At 34.0% G+C, this 16,327-nt stretch overlaps 1 protein-coding gene across 1 annotated transcript in view; it reads left to right on the plus strand.

The window, feature by feature from the left end:
* Nucleotides 1-16,327, plus strand: part of LOC130445958 (G1/S-specific cyclin-D2-like) — a 71,063-nt gene that overhangs the window by 47,820 nt on the left and 6,916 nt on the right. Inside the window, exon 3 of the mRNA XM_056781895.1 lies at nt 7,717-7,882. Coding sequence (XP_056637873.1) covers nt 7,717-7,882 — 166 coding nt within the window. The remainder of the gene's footprint in view (nt 1-7,716; nt 7,883-16,327) is intronic.

Raw genomic sequence — 16,327 nt, forward strand, 5'->3', positions numbered from 1 at the left:
TTGAACGGACAAATAATCGAATTGATGGATCTTACTGTCCTTTTCTGGCACTCAACACCGACAGAAATAAATTGGGGCATTTCAAGAAATATCTAAAGATATGTGTTTCATATACAAGTAGTGTTGCGAACTAAACTGTTTCTCACTAAATTATACTTTTTACTGTTAAAGAAAAATAAAGTATACAAAATAATGTTTGCAGCTACAAACGAATGTGTTTCTGAACGTATCTGTCAATGTCAAATATTCAAGACTGTCAATCACTGACAGACATGGCAGTGTGTGCGTTCTCAAAACATAACATTTCACAGATCAGCTCAAACAAAAACGTTTTTGAACGGACAAATCATCGAATTGATGGATCTTACTGTCCTTTTCTGGCACTCAACACCGACAGAAATAAATTGGGGCATTTCAAGAAATATCTAAAGATATGTGTTTCATATACAAGTAGTGTTGCGAACTAAACTGTTTCTCACTAAATTATACTTTTTACTGTTAAAGAAAAATAAAGTATACAAAATAATGTTTGCAGCTACAAACGAATGTGTTTCTGAACGTATCTGTCAATGTCAAATATTCAAGACTGTCAATCACTGACAGACATAGGAGTGGGTGCGTTCTCAAAACATAACTTTTCGCGTCAAATTTAATCATTTTGAGAAAATTTAGATAATCTAAATTTGTATTGACTCAACATTAGTATGGATGAATTATATTCAGAATAAACAAAATCCAAAGTAGATTATGAAAAAATATCAGACTTTTTTCAAATGAGTACTGACCAAAAAGTTTTTTTTTTCTGTTCTATTCCTGACAGGGAAAAATGTTAATATGACCGAAATAAAACCAAAAAATCCATCAATTTATCAGTCGATATAGAGCAAACGAAAAAAAAAAACTATTATTTAATACAAAAATAAGAAAAAAATAAATGAGTTTTTCGAACAACAAAAAGTAAAATCCAGAAATCCCTTTTCACACCATATCAATAATGAAAAAGAGAATCCATTCCAATAGACTAAAAAAGAATCGAAACGAAACAAAGGGTCTGCGAAAGGTACCCGGCAAATTAATGTTTTATTATGAGAAGACATTAAAGTAACGCTTCGATGTGATCCGGCGCCACAGTACAAAGGGTATCTGTCAAGTTCTTATTGTTAGATATATTACTGTCATGAAACGAGAGATGTTCGGTTCAAAAACAGCTTTTGCCGACTCTACAGGGTGGAATATAAACATTTTCCAACAACTAAACCAATAACCAAGACTAGATATATAAGGTTAGCAACTTTCGCTTTTTACTAATAGAGAGCGTTGCTTTATTTTTTGACTAACTTATGTTAGTGCTGTATTTTGCCGTTTTGTCACGTGATACTGGTCACATCGACGAAGTTTATGATGCTGATTGCTTAATAGAGCGCACGTATCAAAATTGATATACAAAAATTCCGTTCTGGAAATTTTTACCTCAAAGATGAGAAAAGTTCTGGTCAGCCTACTGAAGTTGATGATGACCAAATCAAAGAGGATCCTCACATAACTGTTCGAGTTTATGAAGAGTCTATATGTATCGCACACACAATTGAGAAACAATTAAAATGTCTTGATATTTGGGTACCTCACAACGTGAAAGAAATTCATTCAACACAAAGAATCCACAATTGCGACCTTTTATTGAAAAGAATCGTCACTGGTGATGAAAAATGGGCCCTGAGCAGTAACGTAGTTCGAAAATGATCGTAGAGCAAACTCCATGAACCAGCACAAACCACAACGAAAGCCGAAAAACTACAAAAACAGCTCGTGATGTCAGTTTGGTTGGATTACGCAGATGTTGTGTTTTTTGAGCTGCTTCTAATTAACCAATCGATCAATTCTGATGTTTACTGACAACAATTATTGGAACTAGATGAAGCAATCGAAGAAAAACGGCCAGAATTGTCCACCACGATAATGCAAGGCATCACACATCTTTGACAACTCGTGGGAAACTAAGTGATGTCATATCCTCCATACAGTCCTGATCTTGAACCATGTGATTACTGTTTATTTCGTAGTTTGCAGTAATTCTTTGAATGGTGAAACTTTCACAAATGACGACGACCTTCAATCGCACCTAATTCAGTTACTCGCTGATAAGGACCAGAAAGGTCATTGAGCAAAATGAAAAATATATAATTGTTTACAAACTATTTGTTTTATTTTATACTACAAAACGAAATTACTTTGTCGCCAACCCAATTAAAAAAATTAAACGTTAACTATATATTTCTATAGCAAACGAAACACGTTAAACAACGTTGCCAGATTTTAAAAATAATTTTGATACTAAAGAAATTCAAATTAAATCGAAATTCTTGTTAATCTGTTAATAAATAGATCCACTCTGTATATCGGCCTGTAAACGGTCAGCTCGACATCCCATGAAGAATTTTCACAATGAGACGAAGGCCCGAATCTCCGAGTGGGGCCGGCAGCCTCTTATTTGTAAATTCTCAGAAGGATAAAACTTGACCTACCTGTTAATCGGTTGGAATTCCAGCTTTAACAGGTACCTTTATTAAAATTAACAGGTATATTTTGGTGGAACTTGTCCTCTTGTCACTGCGCCGGCGGTATAACGGCAATTTTAAAAAGGAAGTGTTAAATAAAAGACAGGGTTCAATAATTGCATCATTGAAAAAGTCACTTTTAGATTTCACACTTTTTTTTTCAACATAAATTTCATAGTGGAAAACCATGTCGTTAAATTCTGTAAGCAGCTCGGAATTATCATCAATAATTTTTGCTAAGTCACCTGTGAATCATACATAATTCCGCGCAAATGTCTTATAAAAAGCCAAAAAATGTTATCGACCAAATGCGTGCATCTTCAGAACCAACCCCGTCTGTTTAATGTGACCGTAGCTGTTAAATCTAAATTTTCTACCCCTAACTCGACCTTCAGATTTAAGACCGAACGGGGAAACGGAGCCAGATCAGGATCTGGAAGGCCACATTCGTGTACAGTTTTTTTATTAAGCGAAGAAGCGTGGATTGGAGTATTGGTGATGCAGTAGACGTACGCCTCGGTTGATTTTACCTTACAATCCCAAAATATTGTATCCATCACTTTTTTGGTGACCCTTGCTCTTTTTGGAACGGGCTCTCCTTTATCCTCCTACTCCATGGGATCTCTTTTAGACGTCGGATCATAGTAAAACACCTTTTAACACTTACCGGTCTGTTTTTTTTGTTTTTAGGCGCTGGTCACTTAAAATAATTTTTCCCACTACTAGTTATTTTCGTCCACAACTTTTAGTAGTTCAAAATGATGGACACAAGCCTTCGTAAACATCTTCCATTCTGTTTTCGATTCGAATCGATTTGAGTTGGTGCTAATCGTTCTTTAGTAAAACAGCGCTGAATTTGAGGAATTTTGAAAAACAACTAAAATGAAATAGATCGAAACAGCAAGTTTAAACTTTGTGTAAAGCTTGTTGAAACTTGTCACTGCCGTGTGCATTGAATTTTTTCGGATTTTCACAACGAAAAGATAGAACTGCATATAGGTAAAGCGGAGGGTTGAAGGTCGAAATACCGCCGACTAAAATCTATCTTTCTCTTTCTCCTCAGGAATGCGTATGTGTATAACTTTAGAAAAGAAATCGTGGTGGAGACCCGTTCTGCTTGTTCGTTGGTTTCATTATCTGACCGATTGTACATACAAATCAAATCAACTGAGCGCAGGAGTGGATTTAATGGAGACCGGACTTATCAAAAAGTTCCCAAGACTCTATCGTAATATTTATTCAATAATCAACTACATAATTAACATTAAAAGAAAATTAGTTTATATTCAAACGTTTTGACAATTGACAGCTGTAATATAATAAATTATAATTATATAATTCTAACGATAAACTGGTTATTATGAATTATAAAACGTATAATTGTAATTTAATAAATGATCTGGACGTGTTTCTGTTTGCTTTTATTTATTTCTATCTGAAAAGTATGGATATCAAATAACGAATATGCTTATAACTACTGTGAACAAATCAGTGTAGCCGTATGCTATCGAAAAAATTTATAAAAATTAACACCAAGAATGTTTATCTTGTGGATTTCATGGTGGAGTCCACCTAAACCTTATCCTTGATATATCCAGCCTTTACCCATGTTTTATCCAAGTTGTAAATTTTTCTATTTTCTTTTTATTTTTTCTATGGTGTTCTCCCACAATTATTTCCGCTTTTTCTTATAATAAACTTTTCCTTCCTCGTTTTTTTTATCTTATCTTCGTTAATTACTATCAGAACTACTCATATCCACTGTAGGTAACGTTTCGTAAGAAAAAAACTCATTTTTTTCCCTTATAATGCTCTTTTCTTGGGTACAGTATAGCTAATGTCAACAACTTCATCATCAATCTCCGCTCGCACTCCCACACGGCTTTTTATTTGTGGTGAATTATAGTGTCACTGATTTGGACCTATAACGATGCAGTGACCCTGATGTTCACGTGCTGATCACGTACTGATCATTGTTTTGCTTTACTATTTTTCTTCCTTTAACAAATTTTAGTAAGACAGTATTTTTTGAAATAATTGAGAGTGGTGATACATATTGAATGATAAATGTATGAAATCGATATTTCGTCACTCGATAATAGCCGCAATTTGTTTGTAAAACGATGGGAGTCGTTTAAAAATTTCATTTCATAGCTAGATGATATCATTCGGCATTTATAATGAATGAAATTTTCTTACTTACAACTAATAAGAAAAGAATTTTTACACTAATTACACAACGTTAATAATTATGTTTATTTTTCTTTTGTAAATGCTTGATGTTTATTTTGAAGCATCTTAATTGCATTTTCTCTTTGTAAATCACAAGAGTCATTTCCTTGGATTAAATATAGTATGTTTAACATTTATTGTTTGATCTAGCGAAATAAGTCATCAAGATACAAGGGACAGGAACTCAAATAACAATATTATATTTTAATAACATTCCGCTGCGATCTTTTCAAATCTTTTGATTCTTCCTCCGAAGTCTATCTACTTAAAGATCAAATATTTCTTGTAGATTCTAACGGTGGTTCTTCTAAGCCTAGTACTAGTGATTATCATCAACCACATCAATTTTAGAAACGTATGAGGCCAGGTATAAAAAGTTTGTCGCAAAATTTCAATTTGCAAAAATGTCCTGAACAACTTAAACAGATTCTACATTTCTGGTAACTTAAAGTTATTGAAAGATTGTCCTCTATCGGAATTATCTCCTCTGGTGACTAATTGCCACTCTTTCCTTCAGTTCTTCTTCTCCTATTCCATTCCTCCATAATAATCTTACTCTTCATCTATTTCTGTTCTCCACTCCATTATTGTTTTCTTGGTAATCTTCCCTCTGCACGTGTCCTTATGAATCAACTGCTTTTCCGGCAAACTGAAGGAAGAATCGTCGACTTGGATCCCAGTTTCCTTTTACCAAGTTGTTAGAGCTTCTGAACATATATTTTGAAAAGTATTTAGAAGATGCAGCATCCTCTGTATAGCCTTTGTGAGGTGGTATTCTCAAGATTAATTTAATATATTTTTCATCCTTAAACTTCGATACTTTAGATTACTGACCTCTATTTCTCAAAAGAAAAAAATAAACAAGATTCAAATGCTAATCTGTCTAGGTATTACGGGGGTAATGTCAACCTGCTTTAGAAGCTCCGACCACAGTCCAATCCAGACAGTAAAACTGAAGCCAGGAAATCTAATAGGTCACCTAAAGATTCTAGATTTAATAAATCTTGAAAGCCTCGACAAACGAATGGACCAAATGCAAAGCATGTTAGACAAAGATACCCCATTCGAAGTGTATCTCTGGTACACAGACGGTTCGAACCTAGCGCAAGGATCTACATCTAGCAATAAACAAAAGTGCTCAGGAGATAGCCAAGCGGTCTTGAAGATCCTGGAAGCTTTTGAATTCGCATCCAAACTAGGTATAAGAAAAAGGGGAACGAGCTGAACGAATGGCTGAAGAATCAAATGGAGTCTTACTAGAGAAACACTCCAGGTTAAGACAATCCAAAAGATTCATACCCAGAAACGACGTGAAACTGGTGGCGTGGTCATGGCAGAAGACATCAAGGCAGAGCATCTACTTCTTGTATAATCATTGATGTTCCTATTCTTTTCCAGTTCTTTGAAAGGTTTAAGTATCTTTAAAAAGTAGTACTAACACTCCCCCCAAAAAAAGCCTCCTTTAGGAGGAATCTACATATTTTGGAAGCGGAACAACAAGATGTGGAGTCTTGTACAAAATATTTTTTATTTGTCTCTAAAAAGTAAGCAGAAAAAACTTTTTTACAACAACGAATCTAATCACTAAATATCTTGTTGGTTTTTCCCGCAGAAAAAGTACTTTAGATCAATATGGTTTGCAGGATTTCTTAGAATGTCCAATATCTCGAATATTCGGTTTAGGAAAAGGTTCTGAGAACAGAAAATAATCGCTAGGAACCAGATCTGCAGAAAACGGTAGATGCTGTAGCAATTTGAGGCCTATTTCATGCAATTTTTTCCTTCGTTTTCATTGATTCCCAACATTTGTTGAAACGGTACTTTCTTATTCTTCAAACGGGGCAGTTTATCGGCGTTTTTGTTCATCAATCCGCGAACAACAAAATTGCTTTATTCAAAATGCTATAACAAATAATAATTATAATTTGTATCCAAATGGATTCGTTTAATAATTGTAACCGTACGCCAATGTTTCGTCTATATTTTCCCCCTCAGATCTACAAAAGTGTCACTCTCTTCAATTGTGGTATTCGAATACAGTTAAATATGTAATTCGCATATTCTGCATAGTTATGAGTTGGTTATTATATAAAAGAAAAAAAGTTCAATTTTTAAGCTGCACAGAATATAATAAAGACGCCGATGCAATTTACTGACTGAGCCGAGGTCCAGTACACAATCGGTTGTTGACCCTCTATTTCGCTCTGATCCGTTCACGGACGGTTTCTTCGCCACAATGACCAAATAATATGTCAACAATTAATTGTTGTTGCGTTTCTTGATCTATTGTTTATTTAACATACAGACTTGTAAACCGTTTGCATACCTAACAACAATTACATGCCTTTTTCAGTAGAAGGTTGTAAATTAAAGCTCAAGAGATTCTTCACATACCGCTGAAGAGAAGCCAGTTTACTTCTAGTGCCAATAAAACTAATTACTTATTAACACTAGATTGAAAACCTGAAAACCTGTTCTTTTATAGATTTTTAATCGTTTCGTGTGGTATTTAACAAGAATTTATACCGTACCAATCCGAAACCTTATAAATCCGCCTTTTAAATGCGTCCAAATCATTTGGAACCTAACCCAATTTTTTTCTCGCGTTCTTGCTAAATTCAGGCATTCCCGATCGTTTATCTAATACATAAGAATCCGATTTAGGGATGTATTTAAGTATATTATTGTATTAAAATCAGATTTATGTAAAACTCATTTTTGAATAGTTAGGTTAGATTAGGTTTTGGCTGATTTTACATCCCCCCTAACTATTATCTAAACAAATTGGTAACATTGAGTTGTAAACTAGCTTATTGAAAAAGGGAAATTACAAAAGATAAAAAATACCGATTCGTGTCAAAAAAAACGTACACGATCTACTGAAAAATTATTAAAAATTGATAAATTTGACTCTGTTTGTTTGTTTCAGAATTGGGAACTTCTAGTCTTGAGTAAATTAAAATGGGATATATCCGCCGTCACGCCTCACGATTTTCTAAAACATCTTCTGAGTCGGTTATTAGAAAAAGATTGGAACATTGGTTACAAACGAGTCCACAATCACGCCAAAACCATCATCACCCTTTGCGCCACAGGTAAGTTCTATTTTTCTTTTATTTTTGTCGTATCATCATCCCTCGAATTTCCTTTTTTCCGAATTCTACGTGGTCCTCTCCACTTCCGGCATCCAATTCTATTGTGTGACATTCTTACCAGATTGGTTTGGTTTCGATAACATCGATGTGTGATCCACCATAATTCGCTGGCCGTTCTTCTTTCCGATTAAAATAAAAACAATAATAAAAGAGAATTTTCTCCTGGCCTTCGTCAAAATGTCATGAAAGCTTTAGCACAAAGGTATTATAAGTTTGAAACGGCCAAGGTTTGTTTTTCCACTGGCGTACGCCGTTTCATAAATTCCGCTTCGGTATGATGCGTTTACAGTACGTGAAAAAATTGGAAACAATAAAAATTGTTGCTTATTCATATTAATACCAAATAATGAGTCATATGTTTAACAAATTCATAGAAAAACTTAACAGCGAAGAAGCGCAAAGTACTGTTATGTAATGTTTTTTATCTGTTGTGGTTAAAGTGGTTAATAACTATTTTTAATATCAGAAGAAGGTTTTGTTTTGTAAGTAAAACGACGCTAATAGAGAAATTTAATCCATATTAGAAACTATATAAAACAAAAATATCATCAACGACCATTTTGGGGATCTACTGACTTATGTCTCCACCGTACGAACCGAAGCTATAGATAAACAATACCATTGGACTTATCGAAGGCTTTTGACAAAGTTTGGCATGCCAACCTTCTAAATAAATTAGGATCTAGCGGTTTGTCGTCTCAAAGACCGATCAATTCAGGTCTCTATCTCTATCTCTATCCCCTAGGTATGCAACAGTATACACAACAAAACTGCAAACTTATCTGTAGCTTGATTGTCAAATTTCATATTTTCTAGTGAAATCCAGTGAAATCTGCTGCAGTATCCTCCTTGTTTACCATCTACATCAACAAATTGACGCTTATATCAATTGCAGATTATAAAAACTCATATACAAACCCTTGCCGACAATTTTGTTTGATCTACCTTAGCTGTAGACACCTCATTTCATCAATTTATTATTTTTATAAATACTTTTAAAAATATGCACTTAATTATAGTCTTATTCGGAAGAAAATAATATTTTTATACCACGTTAACTTGCTACAATTGAATACTAAATTATAGAACGTAAATAGACGAGTAAAATCTACCTAGTTGTAAGGGAGTTCGGTTTAAACTGGGTACCAGACGTGAATTGAGCTCTTTTTGTACCCCATCCATCCGTCCAACGAAATTTCAAAGCAAAAACCATAATAGTAAATAAATAATTATCACAGACTGTCCCTGTCACTAATATTTCGAAGAAATTATGTACATACAGCTGATATAGCTCTTCCAATATCAATTGCAGATTACAAAAACCCTTGCCGACATTTTTGTTTGATCTGTCTGATCATTTAGATATGCACTCAATTGTAGTCTCACTTGAAACTTGGAAAAAATCAATATTATAACTCAATAACTTATTACAATTGAATATTAAATTATAGAACGTAAATAAACGAGTAAAATCTACCTAGTTGTAAGGGAGTTCGGTTTAAACTGGGTACCAGACGTGAATTGAGCTCTTTTTGTACCCCATCCATCCGTCCAACGAAATTTCAAAGCAAAAACCATAATAGTAAATAAATAATTATCGCAGACTGTCCCTGTCAGAAATATTTCGAAGAAATTGTGTACATACAGTTCATATAGCTCTTCCAATATCAATTGCAGATTATAAAAACCCTTGTCGACAATTTTGTTTGATCTGTCTGATCATTTAGACATGCACTCAATTGTAGTCTCACTTGGAACTTGGAAAAAAATCATTATTATAACTCGTTATTTTGACAGACGAGTAAAATGTAAGGAAGTTTGGTTTAAACAGGGTACCAGACATGAACTGAGCCCTTTTTGTACCCCATCCATTCGTCCAACGAAATTTCAAAGCAAAAACCATAAAGGTAAATAAATAATTATCACAGACTGTCCCTGTCACTAATATTTCGAAGAAATTGTGTACATACAGCTGATATAGCTCTTCCAATATCAATTGCAGATTATAAAAACCCTTGCCGACAATTCTGTTTGATCTGTCTGATCATTTAGACATGCACTCAATTGTAGTCTCACTTGGAACTTGGAAAAAATCAATATTATAACTCAATAACTTATTACAATTGAATATTAAATTATAGAACGTAAATAAACGAGTAAAATCTACCTAGTTGTAAGGGAGTTCGGTTTAAACTGGGTACCAGACGTGAATTAAGCCCTTTTTGTACCCCATCCATCCGTCCAACGAAATTTCAAAGCAAAAACCATAATAGTAAATAAATAATTATCGCAGACTGTCCCTGTCAGAAATATTTCGAAGAAATTGTGTACATACAGCTGATATAGCTCTTCCAATATCAATTGCAGATTATAAAAACCCTTGCCGACAATTCTGTTTGATCTGTCTGATCATTTAGACATGCACTCAATTGTAGTCTCACTTGGAACTTGGAAAAAATCAATATTATAACTCAATAACTTATTACAATTGAATATTAAATTATAGAACGTAAATAAACGAGTAAAATCTACCTAGTTGTAAGGGAGTTCGGTTTAAACTGGGTACCAGACGTGAATTGAGCCCTTTTTGTACCCCATCCATCCGTCCAACGAAATTTCAAAGCAAAAACCATAATAGTAAATAAATAATTATCGCAGACTGTCCCTGTCAGAAATATTTCGAAGAAATTGTGTACATACAGTTCATATAGCTCTTCCAATATCAATTGCAGATTATAAAAACTCTTGTCGACAATTTTGTTTGATCTGTCTGATCATTTAGACATGCACTCAATTGTAGTCTCACTTGGAACTTGGAAAAAAATCATTATTATAACTCGTTAACTTGACATACGAGTAAAATGTAAGGAAGTTCGGCTTAAACTGGGTACCAGACGTGAACTGAGCCCTTTTTGTACCCCATCCATCCGTCCAACGAAATTTCAAAGCAAAAACCATAATAGTAAATAAATAATTATCGCAGACTATCCCTGTCAGAAATATTTCGAAGAAATTGTGTACATACAGTTCATATAGCTCTTCCAATATCAATTGCAGATTATAAAAACCCTTGTCGACAATTTTGTTTGATCTGTCTGATCATTTAGACATGCACTCAATTGTAGTCTCACTTGGAACTTGGAAAAAAATCATTATTATAACTCGTTAACTTGACATACGAGTAAAATGTAAGGAAGTTCGGCTTAAACTGGGTACCAGACGTGAACTGAGCCCTTTTTGTACCCCATCCATCCGTCCAACGAAATTTCAAAGCAAAAACCATAATAGTAAATAAATAATTATCGCAGACTGTCCCTGTCAGGAATATTTCGAAGAAATTGTGTACATACGCCTTCCGACAGCCAAGAGAAATGCATTTATGTTTACGATTGGTAAACAGTGGTGAAGATGAGTCCACGCGGACTAACGGTTTATTAGATAAACGTTATTTTCCATTTCTTAGTTTGGTATGAGTGCGTATTTATGAAATATCGATTGTTGTTCGCATAACTGTCTTCTGCAATTGATATTGGGTTCGTAAATAGTTTCCAGAAGATGTTTGATATAATAAAGCATCATTTGTCTGTGTCGTATCTGGGATATATTGAACTATTCATATAAAAATTCTATATTTAAACGTGGTTGAGGCTATTTATTGCACACCTGGTATATGAAATAAGTCAATTGGTTTGTCTTTAAGTTTCTGGATCAAACTTTATAACATTATTAACCCAAATGTCGTATATATATTTGGAATTGGTGAATAAATTAAGTTAAAAATAGCGGCGAGACGATTAGGTAAATTTCCTGTAATATACAGGTAGTTTTAGAATTAAAAGCCTGCCCCAAATAGGTGCCTCCATGTTTAAAAGTAGTTAAACGTACTTATTTCGAAGAAAAAAACCTTTAAACATTAAAAACCACGTAATAAAATAGTTTCATTGTCAAGAATGTCTAACTGTCCATACAGAATAATTTAGAGATTAGATAATTGACATTGAACCGAAATGAACTAACAAAAAGTGTAATGACCCAGGATAAGGACACCCAAAAAAAAAATAGCATGAGTGGGAAAAACGTAGCGAAGGAGAGATAGAGACAGAGAGGGGAGAGAACATAGTTGCGGATGAAGGTGTTTACTATTTTTAGGCCAGTCGTATTCGTCTGAAAAAAATTATTAACATCATTAAATTAGTAGTACATATATTGTCTATTAACACCCAAGTCGAACCTCTTTATTTATAAACTGGTTTCAAAAAAGATTTTGATTGCAATCGCTTATTCTTTTCTTTCAATAAAATATTTCTTTTCGAAAATAGATCCTTATTAATTCCTTTACAACAATATTTTTTTTTGTTTCAAAATAATCTATTATTCTTATTCGACGTATATAAAAAATTCTTTACACAAACTGGCAATTATGCTACGAGGGGTATTTAAAAAGTAAATAACTTTTAGTATAAGAAACGAATACTCAAACAAATTGAAGTACTTTTAAGTCACTCACCCACATTTCTCAAAGTACTTGACGTATTTTCACGTACAAGATCTGAGCTATAAGGAAAAGCAACTAATTCGAAGAAAAAAACTCGTTTGTAGAACCAGAACCCCGTTCTTTTCCCCAAGGAGACACCATTTGAAAATGAACAATTTTCGAAAACTTCCAGACACCAAAAACCCGTTACCTTCGAAAAAAATGAATCTGAAGCCTACATTACCCATGAATAATGAAATCGTAGACATATTTCGGATTTGGCTGTTATTTGTCACAAAGTTTGCTCTTCTGATTCATAGTTAGTTCATAGTTAAAAGTTGTGGGCGGCCAGACCCCACTAGAAGTTACCAGAGGCCGATGTCCTTGTAGAAGTCAATCAAAGGCTTCGGCTTGAACCCTATGATGTCAATAGGCAAGTTGTGAGGTTTTCCCAGGTGTTTAAACCGAGCTCGAGTGAGTGCAGGACACTCGCAGATAACTTGGTCTAAAGCTTCGACCTCCTCCATGTACCAACTGCACTCCGGATCGTCCGTGATGCCCATAGTGTGGAGATGGCGTCTTAGATGGCAGTGTCCGGTTAAAAGTCCGATCACTAGAGTGATTTCGCGCTTGTTTAGTTGGAGCAGTTGTTTGGTAGGAGACGCACGAGGTCCATCCACGAAGGCAACGCTTTTGGCCACACCAAAGATGGGCTCTGGACCTATTGGTTGGTTTCGGCTCTTCGGTAATTTTCTAATTAAAACTTGTTGAATATCCCTCGTGAAATTGATACAATACAACGAAATTTGGTCTCATTTCTAATCTATATTCTAGTTATTTTGATCACAATACTCTTAAACGAAAGATAATTTTTACCTGGGTTTGAAAAATAATTTTCTATCAAAAGAAATAGATAATGAAATGAAACGGGCATGAGAAGTAAACAAGATTATTTATCTAATTCATAAATAATTTCTAATAAAAGTATCGTGAATTTCGGCTGGCCTAATTCGGCCTTCCATCCAACGAGTTCCGCCTATGATTGAATACTGGCAAACAGAACGTAAACACAACCTTAGTGTGGCCCCCGGAGCACCAATGAAACTCTCGATTTCGTTGGTTTGAAGTTCCCACAGTGAATGTGCCGACTTGTCTGACACCAGTCTAGTTATTTGCAACCGTTGGTGTATTTTCAGATGACTGAAAGAGCAACCAGTAACGGACTATTCTTAATTTCTCGTTTCAACCGATAACTAGTCTTAACCTCTCTTAAATAACTACGAAATTGGCTTGTTTCTTCGATTAAAACCACCGATTATTATTATTAGTTTGTAGATATGAAAAAAAAAACTGCAAAATTTGTTCGTTGAATGTCGATTGTTCAATTTATAAATTTAGTTGAATACGTCTCTGTAATCAGCGGCGTATTCATACACTCGACAATAAGACCAAAACTATAGAACATGGTCAAGGATGACATCAGATGTTTATTGTTGTCAACTAAGATATTCGTTCTTTTGATATGATTGCGATCTGAATGGGAGACTTGTGGGAGTTTTTGAGATATTAGGGTCATAAGCCACTTCCGTCGCTCGGCGGAGATGTTGAGATTGCTTTTCAACAAACTTTTGCACATCCGACCTTTAAATTTTTTTTTCTATTTTACGAGTAGTACCCTGTCTTTTTACCACGGTATTGATAAATTAATTACATTTCAATCTAACTTGGAAGGAAAGCTGAGAAACACAGAACTATATACGTTTAGGTTCCATAGACAAACTATGTATTCTGAATTAATCCGAGGTGTAAACACATAACCTTAAAATGACGGATAATTTTGCCGTATAAAAAAACCGTTGACGATGTAATTCTAGGAATATAGATTAGTGGGTATGCTAAATAATGTTCGCCCGTTTTTTAGAATTATTATTTAAAAGCTTACCAGACTTGAAATTATTACCATTTTAAATTTTTATTTTCATAATTTTGATGTTTTGACTACATATTGTTCAGTGTTTATCTACTATTTTTAAATTGAATATGCAAACTGTTTTTTTTTTGATATTGTATCTACGAGGATCGTCCCAAAAGTACCGGGCCCAACAAAGAAAACACAAAAATTTTGGAAAAAAATATATTTATTTTTGAATGTACCTAACCTAACCATAAAACTACATATTTTGCCGCTAAAAAGTTCGTATGCTAACACATACGTGGCGCTACTAGTATTAAAATCTATATATTAATTTGAATTTGACATATCTATTTGTTTGCGAGTCGAATACTGATTCATACAAACCATAAACATCGACTATTACGTAGTATTTTAATGTCGACATCGCGAAAAACGGCCTAGACTCAAGACAATGCTATTGGGCTTCAAATTGCTTCCGTAACCACAATATTCTGCATATCTGTAGCCCAGCGACTTTTTCCTATTCTCGATAAAAAAATTGCAGCTCTTTTCTCTGTTTCGTTAACCTTGACACGTTTTGAGTAACAAAGACTAATTTTTTGGTACATTTTCTGACGAAATCGATTCCTATGTTGCGGTTTATCGATTATTTCAATGTCCTCTCTCATAAAATCGCGGAAAAAATCAATAAGGTTGAGCTCTGGCGCTCTGGTTGGTCAAGAAATAGATTCATCATTGAACATCTAATTCAGTAACCCACTGTAGTCACTTCCTTTATAATTAGCTATGATAGTAATCATCAATTTTTATATATTTTCGTTTTTGTAAAGTCTGAGGTAACTGAATTACTTTCTGACGTAAATTAATTTAGCTGACTAATTTCAATTTTAGTTTATTATACTAAAAAACGAACTGAACAGTTGATTTTATTAATTAAAAGAGAAATTTGCTTATCTATCACGCTACCTACTAGTAAACTGCATTATATAGAAATAATTTGATGAAAACAAAAAAAAAATCATTGTTCTCAATTATATTCAATTCACGCAAAAAAGAAGAAAGCCAGAATTCGATACGAAAGCCTATTGTATACGACAAAACGAAAACTGTGACTTGAAGAATGCTGTGGGTGTTGGCATTATTCGAAAAAAGTGCGTACAACTGCACCTGATAAAATAAAAATAATCTTTTACGAGTTACAATACAAAAATATGTAATAAGAGTGATATATAGTCTCCCTTCCTGTATTCTCAATGTTTTCTGACGCGTCATTTCCATAACGCCACCTCTTATTAAATGACTGAACCGTTTAACGGTTTCTTATATTCATATAAAATGTATTAGACTCTTCACACTCGCCCGGTAGAACATTCTTGTATGAAAAATAAATTATTAGAACGTAATAAACACCCCGATTTATATTTTTCTTCTACTTTTCTAATTTTTAATTGCATAGTATTATTTTAATTTTATGATTATTTTAATTTGTATAGTGCAATTTTTTCGACGCCCTAATGGTGGTAGTGTATAGCAAAGTTTATTGGTATGTTTATGATACAGACTGTTGAACGCCAATTCACATGGTATCTCCATCTCCTTTACTCCCAATGCCTGGTAAACATTGTGCGGGTGGCCGGCCTCAACGGTTGAAACGGTCCTCAGCCCGCCCTGATTTTGTTCAAAACAATTCAGATCGCCTTTACTTCGAGGCCATTCCATTCACCAACACAGGGTGTCACTAATTTTTTCTTGTTTTATAATAAATAAATCAATACGTATCGAGTACACACTCTAAATTAATAATATATTTTTTTAATATATTAATTAATCCAGCTCTGTATTGTCTGAAACGATGGTTATTTACCATTCTGGTGCTATAACCTACGCACTCTGCTTATTTACATTTCCGTCAGTCCGTAGTTTAGTCATCTTGTACGATGTTATCACGTACTGAGAAAAAGTAAAGAATTTTATACTGAGTGAATAAATAAAAACA

Source organism: Diorhabda sublineata, chromosome 6 (assembly GCF_026230105.1).
Source record: "Diorhabda sublineata isolate icDioSubl1.1 chromosome 6, icDioSubl1.1, whole genome shotgun sequence".
Lineage (NCBI taxonomy): Eukaryota > Metazoa > Arthropoda > Insecta > Coleoptera > Chrysomelidae > Diorhabda > Diorhabda sublineata.